At 39.4% G+C, this 25147-nt stretch overlaps 2 protein-coding genes across 2 annotated transcripts; one reads left to right on the top strand and one right to left on the bottom strand.

The window, feature by feature from the left end:
• The first annotated feature begins 1049 nt into the window (after positions 1 to 1049).
• LOC134211432 (eukaryotic translation initiation factor 4E1-like) lies at positions 1050 to 16811 on the top strand. Its single transcript, XM_062688284.1, has 4 exons — positions 1050 to 1369; positions 2684 to 3040; positions 3109 to 3196; positions 15759 to 16811. The coding sequence occupies exons 1-4, from the start codon at positions 1340 to 1342 to the stop codon at positions 15914 to 15916; spliced, it is 633 nt and encodes a 210-aa protein (XP_062544268.1). The 5' UTR covers positions 1050 to 1339; the 3' UTR covers positions 15917 to 16811.
• A 1216-nt stretch (positions 16812 to 18027) lies between these two features.
• Positions 18028 to 19049, bottom strand: LOC134215673 (fas-associated death domain protein-like). Its single transcript, XM_062694808.1, has 2 exons — positions 18546 to 19049; positions 18028 to 18486 (listed from the first exon to the last, which is right to left on the bottom strand). The coding sequence occupies exons 1-2, from the start codon at positions 18895 to 18897 to the stop codon at positions 18038 to 18040; spliced, it is 801 nt and encodes a 266-aa protein (XP_062550792.1). The 5' UTR covers positions 18898 to 19049; the 3' UTR covers positions 18028 to 18037.
• Positions 19050 to 25147: the final 6098 nt, after the last annotated feature.

Below are 25147 nucleotides of genomic sequence, written 5' to 3' on the forward strand. Positions count from 1 at the left end.
AAAAAATCCAGGGGAAAATCGTTATACACTTTCTCGTGAAAATTTTATAGAATATTCTCTTGAATTCTAACAATTTGAATGTTAAAAAATAAACATTACTTCACATCAGTGAAACAAGGACATGATTGAATTTACAAACCTATTGAATTTTGAGATTTCTCGCCGATAATCATAATTTTAATATTGAAGACATTTGAAGACATTTTTAAACGGCTGTGAAGACATTTGAAAATATCATTTGGCAACCCTGCCAGTGTCCATGAGCACATTGGCGAGTATGCGTGTGCTCCCGATGAAGTTGAGAGATTTGCAGTTCCCCGAACCGAGTTTCCAATCGCTAGTCCCTTTTCGTCGCAGTCGGCCATACATTTCTGCACCAACATTTCAAAAGGGCGTAATTGCTTTTGTAAACAAAAGCTTCTCACTTTGCTGGTGGGTTAATTTGAGCCCATCCACGCAATCCAATACCGTGGACCCCCGATAATTTGAACGGTACCTCATTCAAATTAACGGGGTTCATTTTAATTTGAACTTCTGGTTACTCTATTTGCATCAGAAAAACTGGTTTCTGGCCGCTCTCTTTGCTGGTTTGTTTTGATTCTGCGTTCCGTTTCACGATGTTTCATTTTTCTTCTCTCGACTCCACGTGCTAAATGACGTTTGAACCATTTTTAATTTGTACGATGTTCAAACCAACGGGGTTCAAATTAAAAAGTGTTCAGATTAAAAGCGGTCATATTACCGGGGGTCCACGGTACCACTCATGGAAGCATCGAATCCTCTTCTTTCATTTAATGGTGCTGGATTGCGTGGGTGAGCACAAATTAGCCCACCAGAGGCGTGAGAAACTCTTGTTTACAAAAGCAGATTAGCAGGCGAATACTGTATTTGTTATGCTGTTTATTTTCTCCGTGTCAGCAAAGAAAATGAAACCCGGCCCCTCGAAAGGCACGCAGCCACGTAACTTTTGCTGTCAAACCGATCCGTAAATGTCATCGCTTTTTTCCATTCCCCGCTCTTTCATCCGCACGTTTTGTTTCCCACTTTCACACACATCATCGGGATTCGGCACGGTTATCGCGTGTCAGTCGCGAGAAGTTTCCCTCTTTCATTCGTGTGTGGCGGCGGTCGTGGGCTCTTCGAGTGACGGCGCCCTGCGTGTGACAAATCTAATTTTTCTTTTTGAAGTATTTTAATCGAAGTGATTATCCGGTTCGTGAAATATAAGTGCTGCCGTGTACGGGTGCGTGAGAAGGTGATTTATCTATCCTGCAAGACTTGTCCTGAAGCTTGAAACATCCGGGAAAAGAACGAGTCACGGCAAACCACGATCAACACAATGGCTGGCAAATCGAACGAAGAAGTTGAGGTAATGTTCCTTTTCCACTTGCTGCAGAAAAACACATTAAAAAAGTTTAAAAAAAAAAAAAAAAAAAAACTTGCTGCAGAGCGAGAAGAATGGACGGTCGGTCGACGGCTTTCGGAATCTTGAAAATGTAGTGGATGAAAGTGATTGCATGGGAGGGGAACTTTCTGCTCTTTGCATAATGCTCCTCGTCGCACTGCTGCACAACCATATTGGATCGTTCGTCCCAAAAGAGGGGCGCTAAATTGTCCTCCGCCCCGCTTTCCTTCCAATGGTTGGTGTCTCGTCCCGGTGCCATGCATCATCATCCGTGATCGCACTGTCGTTCATTGCGTGCGTGTTGCATTCGCTAATGGCTCGCGCAGGGATGCCAGTTGATTTTTTAAAATTATATTAACAATATTGGAGTTTTCACATTGTAAATAAAATTAATATTAATTATATTATTATTAATAATATAAGTCTTTATAAGTATTTTAAATCGGCATCAACATTTCAAAAGGGCGAAACTGCTTTTGTAAACAAGAGCTTCTAACGTCTCTGGTGGGCTTATTTGTGATCACTCACGCAATCCAGCACCATTAAATGAAAGAAGAGGATTCGATGCTTCCATCAGTGGTATTGGATTGCGTGGGTGGGCTCAAATTAACCCACCAGCGACGTGAGAAGCTTTTGTTTACAAAAGCAGTTACGCCCTTTTGAAATGTTGATGCCGAAATCAGGTGTAGAAATTTAATGAACACAAGAGAAATTTATTGTAATTTGTTTAAATATTTGTTAGCTTTCACATTATTGTTAATCTCTACAGTAACGTTAACCTGTGGGTTACATTTTTTTCAGGTCGAGGAATTTTACATACATAGTTTTGTATAATTCCTACATTCCTTTGTATAATGTTTAACCACAGATTGAAAATCCATGGCTCTATATCTAAAGCATCTAAAGCTCTACATGGTTTAGGAATTTGAATTTTTTAATCGCAGTAGCTTGGTCAAATCTTGTCATTTTCTGTTACTCAAATACAAGCCTGAACTTTCAATTTGAGCGGAGAAAGATATTTTTCTCTCCATTTCTGTGTTTACACCAAAGTTCATAATTACCTATCAGTGATTGGAAGTAACATGATATTAAACGGTAGAAATCGTTTCATGAGAAAACTTCATCCCAGCTTTCAAGACTATGCCGCTGTTCGTCCGCCTTACGAAGATTTCCAATCAGAATACGCAGATCCTTACAAATACGATTATAATTATTTCGTTAGTCGTATATTCGCAGTGAAATTGGCCGATTTTAACCGCAAATACTCCCCCATTTCAGCAAGCAGAGAATGCCGAGCAGAACCACGCCGAACAGGGAGTCGTCGTCGATCCAGAATCATTGATCAAGCACCCGCTGCAGTTTACGTGGACCCTGTGGTATCAGGAACCGGACCGGTCCAAATCATGGGAGGACACCCTGAACGAGGTGACCAGCTTTTCCACCGTAGAGGACTTCTGGAGCCTATACAACCACATCAAGAGCCCGGCCGATATCAAAGTCGGTAGCGATTATTCCCTCTTCAAAACGGGCATCCGCCCCATGTGGGAAGATGAAGGTAATAAACGTGGAGGCCGATGGATGGTCAATGTGCCGCGAGGGCAGCGCCAGGATTTGGACAAGTACTGGCTGGATACGGTAAGAGGACTGCGAGTTTTTTTTTTCAACTTTGTATCGCTAACGAATGTTAATTTTCTTGATTGCAGATTTTGTGTCTTATTGGAGAGGCATTCGAAAGTTCAGACGAAATTTGCGGAGCTGTGGTGAACGTTCGCCCTAAAGGAGACAAAATTGGTAAGTTTAGTAGTAGAAAGTAGAATTAGGTACATAGGATGAAATATTCCATTTTGGATATAACAACAATTGACGAACGTGATCTTATCTATTTCTCCACTTTAGTTTACTTTGAATAAGTTTTACTTTTTGCTTATCAAACTACACTGGTAGACATAATAAAGTGCCAATTTGCCGTTTTACATACAAAATGGTCAACTTTGGAGCTCTAGATCTCGTTTGCCCGTGAACCGATTTTCCTGAAAATTTGACCAGAGCCCAGTTGTAACTTGAATTTTACTATACCTAACGCAGAGAAAAGTTTCTTAAACTCAATAAGGCCGATACAAAAAAAATGTCTCCCCCCTTCGGTTTTTTGCCCAAAAATTATATTTTGAGGGGGCCACAACAAAAATTTTGGATGATTTTGAGGATTTTCAAAACATTCTTTAACAAATCCGAGGAGTTTTAATGATTTTTTTCCATTTTAATATTTATTTTTTATTATCCCCCCCCCCCCTTTCGGAGTCCAGTAGGACATAATTTTAATTAAATATTTGTAACGACCTAACATGTGGGCCCACCTTAGCCGTTCGGTAAGACGCGACTACAAAGCAAGACCATGCTGAAGGTGGCTGAGTTCGATTCCCGGTGCCGGTCTAGGAAATTTTCGGTTTGGAAATTGTCTCGACTTCCCTGGGCATAAAAGTATCATCGTGTTAGCCTCATGATATACGAATGCAAAAATGGTAACTTGGCTTAGAAACCTCGCGGTTAATAACTGTGGAAGTGCTGGTTACATTCCCAGTGTGGGGATGTAATGCCAATAAGAAGAAGAAGAAGAACGACCTAACATTTATCTGTGATAACATTATGTATTTATTTTATTTACTACCAGACTAAGGCCGGAGGCCTGTGCAATATATAAAAGTCTTCTCCATTCAGCTCGGTCCATGGCTGCACTTCGCCAACCACGCAGTCTGCGGGGGATCCGCAAATCGTCCTCCACCTGATCGATCCACCTTGCCCGCTGTGCACCTCGCCTTCTTGTTCCCGTCGGATCGTTGTCGAGAACCATTACCGGATTACTGTCCGAAATTCTGGATACGTGTCCGGCCCACCGCAGCCTACTGCATTCTGAACCACCTTTGAGTTCAGACGCGCTTTTTTAGCGCTCGTGTATATAATTTTATTATTTTGACTTTTTTTATAAATATTATTAACTGACCGCGCGCGACCTCCGCGTTCGTTTTTTTTTTCTCTCGTAAGTAAGTACCCGCGTGTGACAATGAAGTGTGGAATGGTGAACTGTGCACAAAACGATAATCGTTTTCTTTGGCGATGTCACGGCAGTTGCAGACGTACATTTCACGCAGCATGCGTAGGAGTACAGCGCAATCACGAGGAAGTATTGCGGACTTTCATGCTCCCACTATGTCAAGACTGTCAGGAAAAGTTCACCTTTGAACAAAACCTGCAACATTTAGCAGAATCCTTCTTTAATATCAAAGAAGACATTGAGCGCACTTTGTCTGCAAACCATAAACTGCTTTCTAACTACGAAAGCTTAGCTGCTACTCATGACGAAACGCTTGAACGCGTAGAAAAAATGTTTGGTACTATTAAGCAAAACATTTCTAACGTCGCCAACAGCAGCAAAAATAGTGCTACTGCAGCCCTACTTGACACACCTTCAGCATTCACCTGTACGACTGTGGAAAAGACCGCCAATTCGGCAGCAGCTGCAACAACAACAGCAACAACAACAACAACGGAAGCAGAACACTCAACAGACTTGCTGCCGGACCTCATGAATGCAGTCAAGAGCGACTTGGTAACTTTAACCAAGTCAGCTGTGACTGCGGCAATAACTGAAATTACATCAGCAGTAGCAAAACGAAGCACAACTGGAGACTTCCCTCACTTAATTTCTTTGAGTGAGCAACTTTTAGAGGAGGGCAGGTCAGTTTCTGCTGCTATTTCCAATATTGACTGCAGTACTGACAAAATCTCAACGCTCGCAAACAAGACTTTGGCGGATGAACTAGCAGAGGAATCCCAAGACAAAAACTCCACTGAAAATAATTTAGTTGCTGGGGCTCACAATCCACAATCTCCACTCAACATCAAAGTAAAACAGCACCAACCAAACCCATCTCCTGCCCGGCAGAAAATTTCGCGTGATGCCATTGCAGAGCTTTTCGCTGAGCGACGCGTGTTAGACACCTTAATAAAGCTGGTTGGAAATGCTTTCTGCCAGGAAAAAAATGCAGCTGGAGCCCAGACTGGAAAAAACTGGAAGAATACCGGCAGCATGAAATCTCCAGAAACACCCTCACCAATAATCCACTGAATGAAAAGGCGACTAACAGTAAAAGACATCATAAACAAAAAGCTCCACCAATAAGAAGCAAAAACAACGTTACAACTTCCTACACCAGCAAAAACAACAACAATAACAACAAATCTACAGACAAACAGCTGCTCGTAATGGCAAAGCATCAATTTTCCGGACCCCAGCATCTACAGACCACCCAATTACAGCTCTCTCTGCTCCTGCTGCAAAATCGTTCATCAATTTCAAAAAGGTGAAACGATAAACCCGGCCAAAAAACAAAACCCACACCTCCACCAATCCTCAACCAACAGAGTGAACCAAATATCGGAAATCTGCAAAGCCTTCAGCAACAGCACCAGCAACAACAACAACAGCATCTACGACAACAACAAGAACAAAATCATCAACAACACCAAATATATCAGCAACAACAACAACAACAGGAAACACAACGAATTCTGACGAATCCTGACAGCCAATTTGAGTTAGATCCGATGAGACCACCCATCGTCCGTCTGACTCAGCAATCCACCGAAGGAGACGGCCGTTTCCTTAAAGCCAGACTACGTGACCCGAGGATTATGAAGGTTGTCCGGTTATTTTGGCATACATGAAGGACCAGTCTGCTAATGTATGCGTCGAGGGAATGACTCCAACGAGCATCAGGATGCTCCTTGCATCTGAAGGACTGCCGACTGCACCAGAACAACTACATCAAATATTCATCCAAGTACATCAGGAATACGGAATTGGGCCAGCAGAAGCTGCAGCTGATCTACAGTCATACCGACAATACCTGTCCAGCGAGCGGACACATCGCCTGCAGCAACTACGGGAGAGCACAACGAGGTACCACTCTCCTTCCCCCGGAAATTTTCGCAAGTAAGGACGCCTTCTTCGGCTGAAGAAAATAGCACTATCTTATCGACCAACGGGGTAAATATTTTAACAACCAACGTGCTTCCAACAAGTTCTTCATCAAAACAGAATGCCATTGAAGTTTTGATTTACTGTCAAAATTTAAATCGCATGAAAAGCCCAGCTAAAATGAAGGAAATTCATATTAACATCTTAAGCTCGTCCTTCTCGGTTATTTTGGCAACTGAAACCAGCTGGGATGAAAGCGTGAATAGTGAAGAACTTTTTGGAAGCAGCTTTAACGTATTCAGGGACGATCGCGATCTCTTAGAATCTAAAAAAGTCTGGCGTTGGAGTTCTAATCGCAATCTCTAGCAATTTTGATTCAGAAATAATAACTACCAAAAAATATAAGAACTTTGAGCATGTTTGGGTGAAATCTAACATTGCAGGAGAAACCCATGTTTTCTCCTCTGTGTATTTTCCACCGGAACATGCGCAAACAACATCTTATGAAAGCTTTTTAAAAACTGCAGAAGAAATTTTATCGGGACTTCCACCTGAAGTCAAAGTACATATTTACGGAGACTTTATTCCGGATTCAGAGAACGAACAAATTCTACTTCCAGTCGCTGGGGAAAATGAAACACTTATGTTTATATTTGACAGAACTGCTAGCCTAGGACTTAACCAAATCAATCACATTAAAAATCAACAGAACTGTTACCTTGATCTCCTACTAACCAATATTCAAGAAGATTTCTGTGTGACTGAATCATTGAATCCCTTATGGAAAAACGAAACATTCTACACGGCAATCGAATACTCTGTGTTCGTTAATGAATATCAAAAACCAAGCGACTGTGACTTTGAAGAATAAAGCAATATAAAGCAAATAAAGCAAACTATGACAACATAAGACATAAGCTAAGTAGATTTAACTGGAAGCAAATTTTAGAGAATGAAGGTGAAATTGAATCTTCCGTTGATGTCTTCTATAACATCATTTTTGATATTATTATTGACGAGGTCCCAAAAAGAAGAAAACGACGGAGCGGAAATTCAAAATATCCAATTTGGTACAATAAGCAAATAAAAAATTTAAAGAATCGCAAACAAAAATTACATAAAACTTACAAGCTAATGAAAATTTGGAAAAATATTTGAACATCTGCGATCAATTAAAATTAGCAATTAATGAAGCATTTGAAGAAGACAACACGAAAACAGAAAACGAAATAAAGTCATGTCCAAGGAACTTCTTCAATTACTTTATGGCCAAATCAGACAATTTTCCGTCAACCATGTATTTAGACGAACGCGTCGGTAATTGCTCGGAAGATATCTGTAATCTTTTGGAGATTTCTTCCAAGAAATATACACCACCTTTTCGGAACAAGATCGCGACCTAGATTTTTTGCGCCTATCCCAGAATTCGCTAGGGATATCGGTGTTAATCAGATCATGGTGAACGATATTCTAAACGCTTTAAAAAACTTAGATGCATCTAAAGGCCCTGGTCCTGATGGTATTCCACCGATATTTATGAAGAGTCTGGCTAAAGAGCTGACTGCACCTTTGTTTTGGCTCTTCAGATTGTCATTGGAATCCGGAAATTTTCCCAGGGTATGGAAAAGCTCCTATCTTGTGCCTATCTTCAAATCAGGCAAAAATCTGACATTCGTAATTACCGTGGAATAGCCATTATCTCTTGCATTCCCAAACTTTTTGAATCCATTATCAATGAAAAATTATTTTCACAACTTAAAAACAGAATTACGAATAAGCAGCATGGATTTTTCAAAGGTCGCTCTACCGCTACAAATTTAATAGAATTCATTGACTATTCTCTTAATGCAATGGATAATGGTAACTACGTGGAAGCTCTATACACTGACTTTAGCAAGGCGTTTGATCGTATTGACATTCCAATGTTACTCTTCAAATTGCAAAAATTGGAATTGAGCCAGGACTCCTTAGATGGCTTGAATCTTATCTCACAGACCGGCAACAAATAATAAAATTTAACGGAAAGAAATCCAATCCCATTCAAGTCACTTCAGGAGTTCCACAAGGCTCTCATCTTGGCCCTCTTTTATTTATATTATATGTAAATGACATTACCTTCATTCTCAAAAATATAAAGATTTTAATTTATGCCGATGACATAAAGCTATTTATGGAAATAAAAATGAAGACGACATAATCATATTCCAGAATGAAATACACATGTTGTATACATGGTGCAGAAAAGCCTATTGCAACTGAATGTTAAGAAATGCAACATAATATCATTCAGCAGAAAAGAATAACACCAAATACACAAATTGTATTAGGGAACAATACTGTAGAAAGAAACGAAAAGAGTTAGGGATTTAGGAGTGATTTTAGATTCGAAACTAACTCTTGTTGATCACTATAACACAATCATCCACAAAGCTAATAATATGCTAGGCTTTATCAAGCGTTTTTGCTTCAACTTTCAGGATCCCTACACAATCAAAACACTATATATTTCATATGTACGATCTATACTGGAATATTGTAGCATTGTATGGTCGCCTTATACAACCACACATGAAGAAAGAATAGAGTCAGTACAAAAACAATTTCTATTATACGCTCTTCGTAAATTAGGTTGGACGTCATTTCCTCTTCCATCTTATGAAGCACGTTGCATGCTTATAAATATACAAACATTGAAAGAGCGTCGAGAATGTGCAACGGTTTCATTTGTTAACGATATAGTTTCTCAACGTGTTGATTCAACTGAAATTTTATCGAAATTTAATTTTTACATACCTTCTCGGCTACTTCGACATAGAACATTATTTTTAACCAACCACTGCCGAACAAATTACGCCAAATTTGGGCCTCTCAACCGAATGATGGCCGTTTACAATCAACACTGCGAAACTATTGACTTAACAATGTCTCGGCATAACATTAGACAGTATTTCCAAAGAACAAACATTACAAATTCAGCAATATAAATTCAAAATCAAAATTATACATCACTTTACTAAAAAACCTATTATTTAATTATACTATAGCATTACAAAAACAAACATGTATATGTATATGTACTAGTCTACGTTGGTTGACGAAATAAATAAACTCCAACTCCTTCCGATTTTCGCGGTGTGAACGATGGATGGTTCTCCCAACAGCTGATGCAACTCGCCTCCTCCACGTACCGTCCGTCATCTGCACCCCACCATAGATGGTACGCAGCACTTTCCTTTCGAAAACTTCCAGTGCGCGTTGGTCCTCCACGAGCATCGTCCAGGTCTCGTGTCCGTAGAGAACTACCGGTCTAATAAGCGTTTTGTAGATAGTCAGTTTTGTACGGCGGCGAACTCTATTCGATCGGAGCGTTTTGCGGAGTCCAAAGTACGTACGATTTCCTGCCATGATGCGTCTCCGAATTTCTCTGCTGGTATCGTTATTGGCGGTCACCTGTGAGCCCAAGTACACGAATTCGTCGGCCACCTCGATTTCGTCACTACCGATAGAAACTCGTGGTGGGTGGCTTACATTGACCTCTCTTGAGCCTCTTCCAATCATGTACTTCGTCTTCGACGTGTTGAAGACTAGTCCAATCCGTTTAGCTTCGCTTTTCAGTCTGATGTAGGCTTCCTCCATCCTCTAGTTACGTGCCATGATATCAATGTCGTCGGCGAAACCAAATAACTGGACGGATTTCGTGAAAATCGTACCACTCGTGTCAATCCCTGCCCTTCGTATTACTCCCTCCAAAGCAATGTTGAGTAGCAGACACGAAAGACCATCACCTTGCCGTAACCCTCTGCGGGTTTCGAAGGGACTCGAGAATGCCCCTGAAACTCGAACTTCTCACATGGGTGTCTACTACCTGGAAAAACCTGGAAAACCTGGAATTATCAGGGAATTTCTCCCCACCTGGAAAATACCAGGAAATATCAGGGAATTTTTGACATAATCAGGGAAATTTAAATACCTGGTGATCATGAGTGAAATTCTTTCAAAAGATGAAAAAAATCATTAAAAATGTTTGAATAAATATACCAATCAAATATATTGAAAAAGTAGTGAACGTTGATGGATCGTTGTTCCGCAAAAAAAAACGTTTTGCCATCTTCAAAAGAATTCCTTGAGAATTTCCGGAGCTATTCTTGGTGAAATCTAGGAATTTATTCGGGACATCAATAAGAGATCACTTTGTAATTTTTTTGAGTATTCCCTCAGAAATTCTTTATGAATGAATATATTAAAAAATACTAAATTAGTTAGGATTTTTCAAAGCAATTCCTGGAGGAACTTCTGAAGGAATTTCGGGATCAGTTTTCCAAGGACTTTTTCAAAGAAATCACTAAAAGAGTGTCTATAAGAATGATGAGCTATTTTCTCAATTATTTCTGGAGGTATTTCCAAGATGAGTATCGAAAAGAATTCCCGGAGGAATTTCAAAACGAATTTCCGGAAGATTTTTCCGGAAGTTTTTTTTTAAGAAATTCCCGAAAGGGAACCTGAAGGGATTTAAAAAAAAACGACTTAGTTCACCGAGGTGTGATACTGCCTTTCTCGTATTTCGCCAAGACACCAGCCTTATATGGCGCTTATATAGTTCGATTCCATTTTCTTAATAACTTTTAAACGCAATAATCGATCGTTATAAAATTCAATAGTGATCAACAAGGCTTTGGTTTTCTGTCGAATGCAACTTGTTGCGAGAAAATTGGTTAAGAATTACTATATGAAAAAGTGGCTAATGTTTTTCGGTTTTCGTGTGCACACACACAGACATTTGTTCAGTTCGACGAGCTGAGTCGATTGGTATATAGCATCATGGGTCTCAGAGACTTCTATAAAAAGTTCGATTATGGAGTGAAATGATAGCCTTTCGGTACAACTTTGTTGTACGAGAAAGGCAAAAAGTGTAAAGTGATTTGTGAAGGGTTTTTGCTAAAGGAATTCTTGAAAGAATAGCCGAAAGAATCCCGAATGGATTTTTCAAAGGAGTTTCTAAAGGTATTCTCGAAGAATTTCCAAAGAATTCTTAAAAGCAAAATTTCCGGAAAAACTCCTCCAGGTGTTATCTAAAGTTTTCTTCAAGATTTTTCTGAATGAGTTCCTCAAAAATCCCAAGGAATTTCAAAAGAATATCCAAAGTATTTTCCGAAGGTTTTTACAGTATAGCAGTAATAGAACACTAGTGGCCGTTTGACACTTATAGTACCGGTACCTTAGCTGCTCGGTCCAAGCAAACTAGATGCTTGCAACAAACTAAATGTTGGTCACGCGAACAGGTATAAGGACGTTAGGCATAAAGGATGTTAGGCATAAAATGCCCTGAAAACAGCCCACGACATTAAGAAGGTATTATGCCTAACATCATGGACCCAGTAATCTCATATTTTAGCATCAACACATTTCCTGAAGGAGTTTTTGTAAGAAGTTCTGAAGGATTTCTTAAAAGAAGAAAAAAGCGGAAATAAAATTCAAAGAAATTTCCTAAACAATTCTTAATCAAATTTCCAAAGAAATCCCTAAAAAAATTTAGAGGATATCTGAAGAAATCTGCAAAGTATTTTTTAAAGGTATTTCCGAGGGATTTTCATAAGACATTTTTGAACAAACACCGAAGGGAATTTTAAAAAAATCGTAAAGTAATCGCCAAATACATCTCTAAGGGAATCTCTGGAACAATTCCTTGAGATGTTTTCTAAAGTTTTAGCAAAGAAATTCTCAAATTAAAATGGATGAAGTTCTTAAGCAATTAATAAAATCCGGAGAATTTTCCGATGGAACCAATGGAGAAATTTTCAAAGGAATACCTGGAAGAATTTCCTATGTGATTCCTGAAGGAATTTTGATTGAATGGCTGAAACAATTTCTGGGTGAACTTGCGAAGAAATTCCTGGAGGAATTTCTTAAGTAATTTACAACATTGTTCATGTGAGGCTACCAAAAAATTCTTTAAAAAATATTTTTCGCTATATTTACTTTTTTGAATTTAATGTAAAACACCTGGAAAAATCAGGAAATTTCGTTTTTACAGATGAGTAGACACCCGGTAGCCCGATCCATCGTCGCCTTGATCAATCGTGTCACTTGTCATAAGACGAGTTAATACAATCCCATTGAATTCCACCACTTAATTAAGTGGTGGAATTCAATGGGATTGTATTAACTCGTCTTATGACAAGTGAAGACATTCCACTAAAAAGCTCAAAATAATTTTCTTATCAACCGTGTCAGTTTATTCGGAAATCCGTGTTCGTGCATTAGCTGCCATAGCTGGTCCCGATCGATTGTATCATATGTGGCTTTGAAGTCGATAAATAGATGATGTGTGGGCACGTTGTATTCGCGGCATTTCTGCAATACCTGACGTACGGCGAACGGTTCTATGACACTAACCCGAATGGCACTGCCCCGAATGTCACTACCCCGAACGCCAGTACCCCGAAAGGTCACTACCCCGAATATTCCACTACCCTGAATGACCACTACCCCGAATACGCCACTACCCAGAAAGGCCATTACCCCGAAAATCATATAAATATATTACGCAAAAATTTTAATTATTACTTTTGCATATGCTAACATTACTATGTCTGAAACTTGATTATGCATATGTACAACATGTGATAGATTTAGTTCGGAAAAGGTATTGGAGGGTAACCGCCCCTTCGGTGGGGTTTGATCCCACGACCCCAGTTCGCATGACAGGAGCTTTCCCTACTAAGCTACGAAGGACCTCCGTCGTCCACCGCAGCTTAGCGTGTACTGATGAAACCAAATTCCCAGCACCAGGTACCAGCCGATCTCTCGCAATACATTTTCAGAACTAACTCTCTCAAATGTATTTTTGTACACAATGTCAACCAAGTAGGATGAGTATTTAATATTGTCCGGCTCCTACACACTTGCTTCATCAGCAACGGCGCTCAATGAAGTAGATTTGGATGCCTTCGTTGATTCGATGGACCATTTTACTCAAACTCCAGGGCAATTTGGAGATCTTACAACATCTCAAATGCCTGGATTCAAGACGCAAGTGAAAGATAAATACTCGGAGGACATAATTGGGTTGACACCGCGGCTGAGGACATCATGGAAGCCTTGGTTGATTCGATAGACCATTTTACTCAAACTCCAGGACAATTTGGAGATCTTACAACAACTCAAATGCCTGGATTTGAGACGCAAGTGAAAGATAAATACTCGGAGAACATAATTGGGTTGATACCGCGGCTGGGGACATCATGGATGCCTTGGTTGATTCGATAGACCATTTTACTCAAACTCCAGGGCAATTTGGAGATCTTACAACATTTCAAAGGCCTGGATTTGAGACGCAAATGAAAGATAAATACTCGGAGGACATAATTGGGTTGACACCGCGGCTGAGGACATCATGGATGCCTTGGTTGATTCGATAGACCATTTTACTCAAACTTCGGGACAATTTGGAGATCTTACAACATATCATATGTTTGGATTTGAGACGCAAGTGAAAGACAAATACTCGGAGGACATAATTGGGTTGATACTGAGGCTGGGGGCATCATGGAAGCCTTGGTTGATTCGGTAGACCATTTGATTCAAATTCCAGTACAGTTCGGAGATCCTAGAACATCATAATTTATTATCACACATGTTTCGTATATAGTTTACATTTATTTTAACAAGTTCACAGTAGACAACATGCTTGAAAACATTTTCTGAAGCTTCATACATCGTCTAGTATAAAGAGGTTCCTAAAGGTACCGAATTATCATCGTATGCATAGTAGGGATGCTCAAAATGTGTTCTTATGTTCCAGGTGATGTCTTTTATTTGTTATTTTATCATTTCCATCATCACTATATGAATAGATATCATTTTTGGTAATGAAATATAAGTATATCTCCAAAATCGCATTTTTCTAAATCCGTTGCTTTACTCCCACAGCTCTAGTGAAAAATTGAACACCCCTAGATACAATATTTTGCAATGTCCAGAAACTAGAAGAGATGGCTAAGAGGTTGGTGAAAAAACTGAGAAAATCGGTTGAAAAACCACTGAGATATAGCCATTTGAAAATTTAGTTACAACGATTTTCTGCACGAATGTATCCGCGTAAGTTTTTTTAGCGAATCAATCCTAGTGTTAACTGCGAGGTTTCTAAGCCAGGTTACCATTTTTGCATTCGTATATCATGAGGCTAGCACGATGATACTTTTATGCCCAGGGAAGTCGAGACAATTTCCAATCCGAAAATTGCCTAGACCGGCACCGGGAATCGAACCCAGCCACCCTCAGCATGGTCTTGCTTTGTAGCCGCGCGTCTTACCGCACGGCTAAGGAGGGCCCCTTGTATTATACAAGTGCGAAAAAAACAGAATCGGATACACTCTAACTTTCACTTACTCAGTGACTGAGTAAAATTGTATTGCCCTCTCTTTTTTACCCACGGAAATTTTACTCAGTTTTCGTCAAAAGCAGGATTACTCATAGCTATGAGTAGTCCCGCTTTTGGCGGAAACTGAGTAAAATTTCCGTGAGAAGAAAAGAGAGGGCAATACAATTTTACTCAGTCACTGAGTAAGTAAAAGTTAGCGTGTAGGTAGCCCCGTGTAGTAGCTACAGAAAAATGGTGATTCTCGCTTTGTTTTCGCTCCTTTCGTGTTGGTTACTGCACAGCTGTGTAGAACAAGTTAAAATGCATCTTCAGAGCCAGTGCTCCTCGCATTTTAAGCTTTCTAAAAGAAATTTATCATGGGATATAGCATCCCGCACGCTTAAAGTCATTCACACAATTTTGTGTTTCGTTCACACAAGACGGGCCTAACCTGGAACAACACATATTATGAGTAACTGCCATGTTACTCATTTTAGTGTAATTGACGGTTAACGATTTCCGATGAGTTCATTTCACACAGTGAGAGAGCGGTCGGAAAACGGACCTAACCTCAATTATATTTTTTCATGTAAATTGAAAATTATCGCAACATTTTTATACTATTTCAGAGGAGTCCCCATTTGATTCGATATGATCAAACTAAAGTGCGATGTTTATAGTTGCACATTTTAGTTGTATCGTATCGAAACATGACGAAAATCCACAGAAAAAGTCATTTTCTTTGCGATGCATGCCGGACGCAACCGCCATCATGGCGATCAAAATGAACTTGACAGTTCGAAGCAAAAATTTTTTACACATATTAAACGAATAAAAGACATTACACAGCGATTGTGCATGTCTTACACATAATTTTCACACAGATTGCTATTCTCTCGTGTCATCGTCGTAATGTGTGAAAATAATTCATGCAATGCGTAATTTACTTTAAGCGTGAAGAATGTTGTAGTGACTCATCTGTACTAATTAAACTCTATTTTTTCTTTCTCCTTTTTTAGCCATTTGGACTGCCAACTATCAGAACCGTGACGCCGTCCTCAACATCGGTCGCATTTACAAGGAACGATTAGGACTGAAAGCATCGCTCACATACCATCTTCACAAGGACACGATGGTCAAGTCCGGTTCCAGCGTCAAGGCCGTTCATACCCTGTAGGCCGGCTCCTTCTAGTGCCAGGCACTTCTTTGCAGCGCGAAGCGATTAACACACCCTGTTTCCCTTCTACTTCACACCCTTTTGTTGAGTTTTTTTTTCATCGTTTACTGCTTCGTTACTAATCAAGCGATCACTTCAGGCAGTCTTACGCGGTGAATCTGAGGCGCAGTCCTGCCTTTCGCTCGCTAGTAGATCCTAGTAGAGAACATTCGGAACACGGCGGACTCAAACGAAGATTAGAATTTATCATCAACTATCAATTGCGGAAGCACTACATGTGGACACGTATATTTACGAATTAAGCATACAACTTCCTTACACACAAGCCTCACTTCTCTATTCGGTTTTCGTACTTCTCTTCCTGCTTTCTCGTGTTAGACAAAAGCAGAGTAATACCGAAACACACATATTTATATTATGAATTAATGCTAAATAAAGAATGTATATGCAAGAACGTTAAAAAGTGGAATCCTATAAATAATCGATTCCAAAAGTATCCTCTACCTAGATTATGGAACGTTGTAATTACCATGAAATCGACCGCACTAGACCAGAAGGACCGTAAAAATCGAAAAGAAGCGAATAAACGAAACTAATAATAGTGAGAAAATTAACAACTTTTAGTTTTGCTTGGTCTTGGAATTATGTAATTTGAAGTCCTGCAAAATTTGCTGAATGAATAAATAGATTTGGCACGCAGAGCAATTAAACAACAATTTCGGTTAATATTAATAGTAGGTGTGTCGAATGGTATATAGTTGGGTTAACGTCTTTTGGAGAAGACAAATTTCTCCTAGACCGTGCAGGCTGAATCATTTATTTGAGATTTGTATCGTAATAACAGAATTATCGACCAAATTAATAAATGTTCACGAAATATGTTTATTATAAACAAGATTACTTATTGTACCATATGGGGTTCATTTATTATGATTGATATTTTCTAAAAGAATATAAATACAGAGTGCATTTATAATTTTGAAAGAAAGCCTATTAGTCGAGTACCCTCGTTACCAATTTGAATGGTGATCAATTAGGCTTTGGAAGTCGGTTAAGGATTACGCAGCCACAAAGCAAGACCATGCTGAGGGTGGTTGGGTTCGCTTCCCGGACCGGTCTAGGAAATTTTTGAGAAGAATTTTTTTTCCACTTCCCTGGGCATAAAAGTATCATGGGTTAGCCTCATGATACACGAATGCAAAAATGGTGACTTGGCTTAACCCTTTATAAGGCAGTGGGAACTATATTGCCACCAACAAATTATATGTTTTTCTGTTTATTAACAAGAGCTCTACTTATTATTTCCCATTGGTCCCCCCTTGGGAACAGAGGCGCCAAAATGCGTTTTCCGGCTAGGATTGGACTGATTTTACGTAAAACCTAATTTAATTTTTTTTTTGTTATTGCCTGTTTTCCCGCTTGCCGGGCACTGGCAACTAGGGGGAATGACGGCTTTGGCAGGTTTTGTTCTATTATTGGCAGGGGTTTTTTTTATGTCTGACTATGCTCAAATTTGGCCTAAACATTATTTGCATATCAAAGAACATTGTGGCCAAATTTCATAAAATTTGGTCGACAAAAACCCCCCTGCCAATAATAGAACAAAACCTGCTAAAGCCGTCTTTCCCCCTATATTATCACCAATTTTTCAATATTTCCGAACATACATTTAAGTTTAATACCATGTCAACATTGTGTCCTATTGTTGTTTTTGTTAATTTATTGTTTAGATTCGTCTGCCTTATAAAGGGTTAACTCATGGTGCAGGGTTGACATCTGCCTAAATAGTGTTTTAATCTAAATATAGCCAACTTGTTCATATTACCTGCTTTTCCCTTACATTAACAAAAATAGAGATGTATGAGTATGGGTATCCGAGCCTCCAATAAAAAGTTTGTTTTCGGGGTGAAATGATAACCTTTTGAGAAAGCCAAAAATAAGTTGTACTGCTCGCTATGCGAAGGTATGTAAATAATGCCTGTAATCGCATATTTGTCCCATCTTTGCTTGGTTTCTTATTCATATGTGACAAACATGCAATTACAGACAAGGCAAAAGTGGTGTAATTGGAGTGGTTTAGTTTGTTTCAACGTCAACTCAACAACGATTCATACAATTGAGTCATCTTAACAACTTTTCGATTTTATTTTTCAGATCTTTACGCCTAAAGTCCACTAGTGCCTGCAGTAATACGCGGAAGAACATGTCCTGACCATCTTCCCTTTGCTCCTTCTCGGCCGTTTCCAAGATTTCACCGACAATTGCCTTGACGTTTCTGGGATGGCGGAATTCAATTTCCTCCAGCCGACTGTCACTTAACTGCAAAAGCCTCCCGAAAGTGTTCCAGTTACGGCCAATTTCTTTGCTCAATAGTGTGAAGATTGTGTGTCGATTCTGATTGAACCTATTTCCTGATACTGGTTCGATGTTATCAATGGGAGGCTGGACTGATTTTGGATCGGGATTAGCCGTTGGTGGCTCTAGGGTAGTATTTTCTACAATTGGGTTACCCAACTTGGCTTGCTCAATTTCCTTCTCCAGCAGTGTTCGACGGTCCCGGTAGCGGAGATCTAAAATGTTTGTACAGTGCTGTAAAATTACTTCCTAAATAAAATTAGATTATCTATACCTTCAAGATAGAAACGCTTGATCCAGTTATAGTTGCCCTCCAACGATGAGCGATACTTTGCCAGATGTTTTGAGTAATCCAAATCTCTAATAAAATGGTCCAATTTGATCAGCAGTTGTACGTTTAACATACTTAATAAATTCCGCCTTTCCAACAGGAGAAACAGATCTTCTAGTGTCACAGCGCCTTCTAACTTTCTAACGGAAACTATTTCCTGCATTAGAGCAATTTTGAATTTCTTTACTATTTCCGGTTGACATGCACAGCTATTTCCAGCGATAGTTTTTAGATTTAGGTAGTCTTTACACGTTTGCTCGTACTGAGGGCGATTTAGAAGTAAACTCGATGCCATTAGTGATCAGTTAAGGAATGAGATTTTGTTCCATTAGAAGATACACTTCCGGTTTTAGAAAATGGTATTGTATGCTTTGTTTTCGCGTTGAATTTGATTATTTTTATGATCTTTTTCATCACGACGTCACCAATCGTTGCAACGGTGTGGTGTACACAAATTTATAGAACAATTTACAACAGGGGCACTATGGTTTGTGCCACGAATTCAAGAACGCAGCTTAATCGAGCATGTCTGCCGTAGCCAGATTAATCTTAACGAAAGACAATTTCGCAGTTGCCAGATTTTAGAAATATTATTAATCAACATCCTACACGGATTGAATTACTTTTTCCCGCTCAATCAGTTACAAATATATTATGCATCCCTATTCGGCGGCCTAAATTAAACAGTACAGACACGCACCCTGTGTAAAAGCTTATGGGCGCACTGTTGCGCAATCTTTGCTTGCGCGTTACCACCGCGAAGAGCTGAGCGTTTTAGAAGAGCGCGACAATAATATGGACATAGTTGATATTTTTACCCATTAACATTAACCATAGATAAATAATACTGATAAAATCTTTCCTCCAACAAGAAGAAAATCCTGATGTTTTATTACGATCAACATTCTTAACAACCCGTTGCTCATACGGTATCGTTTGCAAACCATAAACGGTAGGACTTTAGGACCCAATACCTTAAAATTCAAATTTCTTTCAATACAGTCGGGGTTCGCTGGTTGGGATTTCAATACTTGGGTCACTTTTTAGTTGGGCCTCCGCTGGTAAACACGGAAAACGGGATTGAGCGTCACTGGACATCATTTGTGATTTGATTTATTTATTACCAGACTAAGGCCGAAGTGGCCTGTGCTGCACATAAAGGTCTTCTCCATTCAGCTCGGTCCATGGCGCTGCACTTCGCCAACCATACGCAGTCTGCGGAGGGTTCACAAATCGTCCTCCACCTGATCGATCCACCTTGCCCGCTGTGCACCTCGCCTTCTTGTTCCCGTCGGATCGTTGTCGAGAACCATTTTCACCGGATTACTGTCCGACATTCTGGCTACGTGCCCGGCCCACCGCAGTCTTCCGATTTTCGTGGTGTGAACGTTCTCCCAACAGCTGATGCAACTCGTGGTTCATTCGCCTCCTCCACGTACCGTCCGCCATCTGCACCCCACCATTAATGGTACGCAACACTTTCCTTTCGAGAACTCCCAGTGCGCGTTGGTCCTCCACGAGCATCGTCCAGGTCTCGTGTCCGTAGAGAACTACCGGTCTAATAAGCGTTTTGTAGATAGTCAGTCTGGTACGGCGGCGAACTATATTCGATCGGAGCGTCTTGCGGAGTCCAAAGTACGTACGGTTTCCAGCCACTATGCGTCTTCGAATTTCTCTGCTGGTATCGTTATCGGCGGTCACCAGTGAGCCCAAGTACACGAATTCTTCAACCACCTCGATTTCGTCACCACCGATAGAAACTCGTGGTGGGTGGCTTACATTGACCTCTCTTGAGCCTCTTCCTATCATGTACTCCGTCTTCGACGTGTTGATCAACCGTATCAGTTTATCCGGAAATCCGTTTTCGTGCATTAGCTGCCATAGCTGGTCCCGATCGATTGTATCATATGCGGCTTTGAAGTCGATAAATACAGTAGACGTTCGTTAACTGCAAGTCATTTAACTGCAATGCTTTTTAACTGCAATTCGATAGTTGCAACAGTTTTGCAGTTATCGGACCGCTAAACTTCAAACTAATGTCAAACTCAACGACAGCTGCATTGCGCTGCACATTTAGATGCACTTTTATTGCATCTGACGTCTAGACAACCTTTTGACGTCTAGAATGCGTTGCAGTTATCGAACGGCATTCGTTAACTGAAAAGTAAACATTTTGCAGTTATCGAACGGCTACTGTAGATGATGTGTGGGCACGTTGTATTCGCGGCATTTCTGCAATACCTGACGTATGGCCTGGTCTGTGGTAGAGCGTTCACCCATAAATCCCGCCTGGTGCTGCCCCACGAACTCTCTTGCAATTGGTGTTAGTCATTTGTGATATTCATGTCGAAATACATCCCGGCCAACCATTCGTCAAACTCCTTCAAAGTTATTTATCTAAAATTAAATGATTTTATCGGTATTTCTTTACACTAAATTATTCACAAGAATGATACAAATCTTAATGAATCGTTATCACAGTTCATGTAAAGTATGTTATCAACGAAATGATATACTTTGACAAAGTATTTCGAATATGAGCATCACTACATCTTTACCACTAAATAAATCGCAAAAACGATATAAATATTCATGAAATGTTATCAGATTTCTGATGAAGTACGATCTCAACGTTATGATACATTTTGACAACGAATTTTACTGTTTATCATCGCTGCACCTTCATTACTTTTTAGTTCATCGATTCATATCGTTGGATACCAAAACATCTATGGGCATTTTGAGGTTTGTTTATTTCCCAGAAATTTAGATTTAGAAATTTTCTGAAAAATGATTTGAATGAATGTTGAATGGAACGACATTCGGGTTTCAATTATAAAAGCCATAATATAGATCCAATTTACGAACAAATTAACCGCAGGACTTTTTATATGTTTGCATTTAAGTAAATAAGATGAATATTAAAATGAATATTCGAATGAAAATTTAAGGCTTACAATGTTAATGCAATTTAGCTACTTACAGTCATCACTTCATTGTGGGCTAGTGATTAAGTTCTCTGGGCAAATTTATAACATCATCACTTCAGGTTCGATTCCCGAATAAGCAAATAAATAGAAAAAATGTAAAAGTGAACCTCTGAAGAACCAATTTTTTGTTTTTGTTGATAATTTTGACAGGTCGATAAAGTAGAAGTGTGAAAAAATATATCTTTTTGGCGGTATCAATTGATATCCATATTTTGGAAACGATCGATAACAATTTTCCGTGTTTTGACTTTTGACTAATTTAAAATTCTTTATGAAATGGCATCGATCGCTATCGACGGTTGATATGAAAACCTTTAAAGATCTATATGAAGAATTTTGAAGAAAATTGAAGAAATGGTTGGTCGGGATGTGTTCAAATGGCTGTTAATTGGTCCAACTAAAAACCGAATTCATTAGTTGGGTTGAGGTCGTGGCCCAACCAGCGAATCGCGACTGTAGTTGAATCATTTATTTATAATAGTTCTTCGAAATCTTAGAGAGTTTATTGATCGATTGATACCACAATCTCCAGAATCCGTTAAAAAACGGCTGAGTTGTTGGCTCTTACTTCCTGACCTCTTTTCGTGGCGGTCCCAAATTTGAAACTTTGGATGACCCCCTATCTAACCAAAGGGCGTAATTCTACGTCAAAAACACTTCGGAAGCTTTTCGCGTGTTCCATGATGAGGGGAGAAGTTCATCAAACTGTCAAACCCAAGCCAGATATCAAAGAAGTACAGGGACGGATACACTTTGAAACCCACAGAAGTCGCCATCATCGTGCGCGAAAAGGTGGATGGAATCCTATACAGTAATATCCCGATTTTATCACCCCCTTGATGAATTTTGGAGTGATAAAATAGGGAATGTGACAAAATCGTAAAAAAATATTTTAAATTTCACAAATATGCCTGAACGGTTCCCGTTTTTTTGTCGAAAAAGCTTAAAAAATCCTTGACAGTATTGCTTTTTGGATTGAAACTTTTCGTTTCGTCACTGAAATCATTGACACTTGTCTTCAGCGATAGAGTATTTACACATTTTATTCACTCATACATCTATATTACTGTCAAAATGTGCATTTGACAATTAAATTTTCAGCTAGATGCTCTATTTTTTGACACCGGTGCACTCACACCACCGACAAACCGACGGGCCTGTCTAATTCCGAAATTGGCTAAAAAAATCAACGTCGTTTTACTCGCAGTGTAGTAACTCGTTCTGTCACTGCTGACATAAGCGATCATTTGACAAAAGAAGTCAAGAAAGAAAAGGGAAAATGCGCGAGAATCGACCAGCTGTTCGGTGTAAACATCATATGCACGCTTTGAGTAATCTACACAGCGACGTTAATTAAAATAAACCCTAATTAAAAATCTCTTCACAATGCTATAATCGACAGTAAAAATCTTATACCATCGCTACAAAAAGCGTTTTAAGCTTAAAAAAATTATTCTAGCATGAAAATATTGATATTTATGATAAACATTCTCAAATGGAATGTAAACCCGAATATTGATTATTATTCGATAGCTGATAAAATTCATTAAAGAGAGCATGCTCGAGCTTGCCCACACACATGTGAGTGCTGTTGTGTAAATCATTGCACAGATGGAATAAGTGTAATAAATTGCCACGAATTTTGAAGATTGGTATATGAGAAGGCACGTCGGTTTGTCGGTGCTCACACAACCAATCGACATCAGTTATCAAAACATCAGGAGTACCAACTTGACGACTATCTCCTTGTCGCCGAGTCTGGCGCTGAGTGCTCGGCGTGGAAACCCAAAGGTGGGAATAAAATTTTGGGGCATATGCGCAATACTTAGAAACGATTTATACACGCAAAAAAATGTTGCGGTCGAAACTACCATTCCGAGGGTTAATTTAAGAATACGCACCGACGATTTTCAGCAGACAACAAACCCGTTTGATTTTACCATGCGCGCAGTAAAAATCAACTGTGGTCCTGGTGGAATGTTGTTGCACTGTGCCGGCAAAGTACTCTTTAATGGGTAAAAAAGTACCCATTATGAAGTTAAATAGTTCAACTCATTAAAAGAGTAAACAGCGTTTACTCATTAATGGGTAAACGACCTGTACGTCAAAATCAAGGGTAAATTTTACTCCTTATCGGAAATTTCTTTTTCGGAAAAAGGAGTAAATAATACCCATTTTAGCACGACGAGGGAATGTATACATTTTTGTTTTCTTTGAATTTGTATGAAGTAAAAACATCTATAGGTATACTTAGGAATTTTTCCTGGAATGTTCACATTTTTATTTCAAAATATTTAGAATAATTAAAATATACAGAACACATCTTGAGGATTCTAATACACTTTTTAACATACAAAAAGAGATTGAAGTCATTCATGTTTGGTTTGAAGTAAGATCCGTAAGTAGCCGTCCGCCAAGGCTTCTGCTCGCTGCATATACCTACGCGGAACACGGAGCAGTTTGGTTTGATGTGATCTGCCCAAAGCCACATCCTTGAGTGTCCGTTAGCCAAAGTCTCCATCTTGCAAATACGAGGAACAGCTAAGGTTTGATTTGAGGCAAGCGCCCCGTCCCAGATTCTTAAGTGGCCGTCCGCTACAAAAACGAAAAAACAACTTAATTATAAACTTTCTTATTAATATAACTAACTGACTTACGTTTTGTAAAACCAAGAACTTGACGAAATAACGCCTGCGCCACTTTCTCCGCTTCCGAAACATAAACATGGAGAAATCACAAACTGCTCAATTTGTTTTTCACCCATTAATGGGTAAATGCTTGGAGTATGAAAGTGGTCACAATTCACTCATTATACAAAATTTCAAAATACCCATTATTTTGACAGCTTCATATGTCATCAAAAAATGTGTATTTTTTGCACATTAATGAGTAATGCCGAGTTTACAGTGTGCATGAACTGAATCAGCGGTGAATTTGTCCGAATGCGTGGTTAATTTAACTGAAAATTTATGGTTGTTTTAAAAACATGGCGTAGTCTACAAAATAGTAACCGTTACCATTGAATTTTTTTCTGTGTAATAAACCCCAGGTGGTGAAAGTTATTTAATGAAAATCATATTGCCGATTTCACCAATTTGAAGAGTTATTGTACTTCCAGTTGAAAACCGAAGTGAGCTCTCGCGACAATCGAGTTTTCTCCCGTTTCCTTTTGTCGCAACTACTTCGCGACTAGTGCGCATCATGGCGCACGGCGGTGGCATAGATGCGCACTAGTCGCGATGCAGTTGCGACATCAGGAAATAAGGAAAAACTCAATCGTCGCGAGAGCTCACTTCGGTTTTCAACTGGAAGCACAATATGTGTAGATTGTGATTTGCCCGCTTCTTTTTCTCACACTCACTCTCATTTCGGGATGATCGATTTTTGCTACTGAAATTTACCCAATTATAACCCATTACTCGTTAGTCACATGTAATCGTGTACACTAAATCGATTCCCGCCATGATTTGACGTCTATTTGTTTTCAGATTGAGCACTCACACACAAATATTATACACGGAAAATCAAACTTTTTTGAGTGTATTGAGTGTGAGA

The sequence above is a fragment of the Armigeres subalbatus genome, chromosome 2 (genome assembly GCF_024139115.2).
Source record: "Armigeres subalbatus isolate Guangzhou_Male chromosome 2, GZ_Asu_2, whole genome shotgun sequence".
NCBI lineage: Eukaryota > Metazoa > Arthropoda > Insecta > Diptera > Culicidae > Armigeres > Armigeres subalbatus.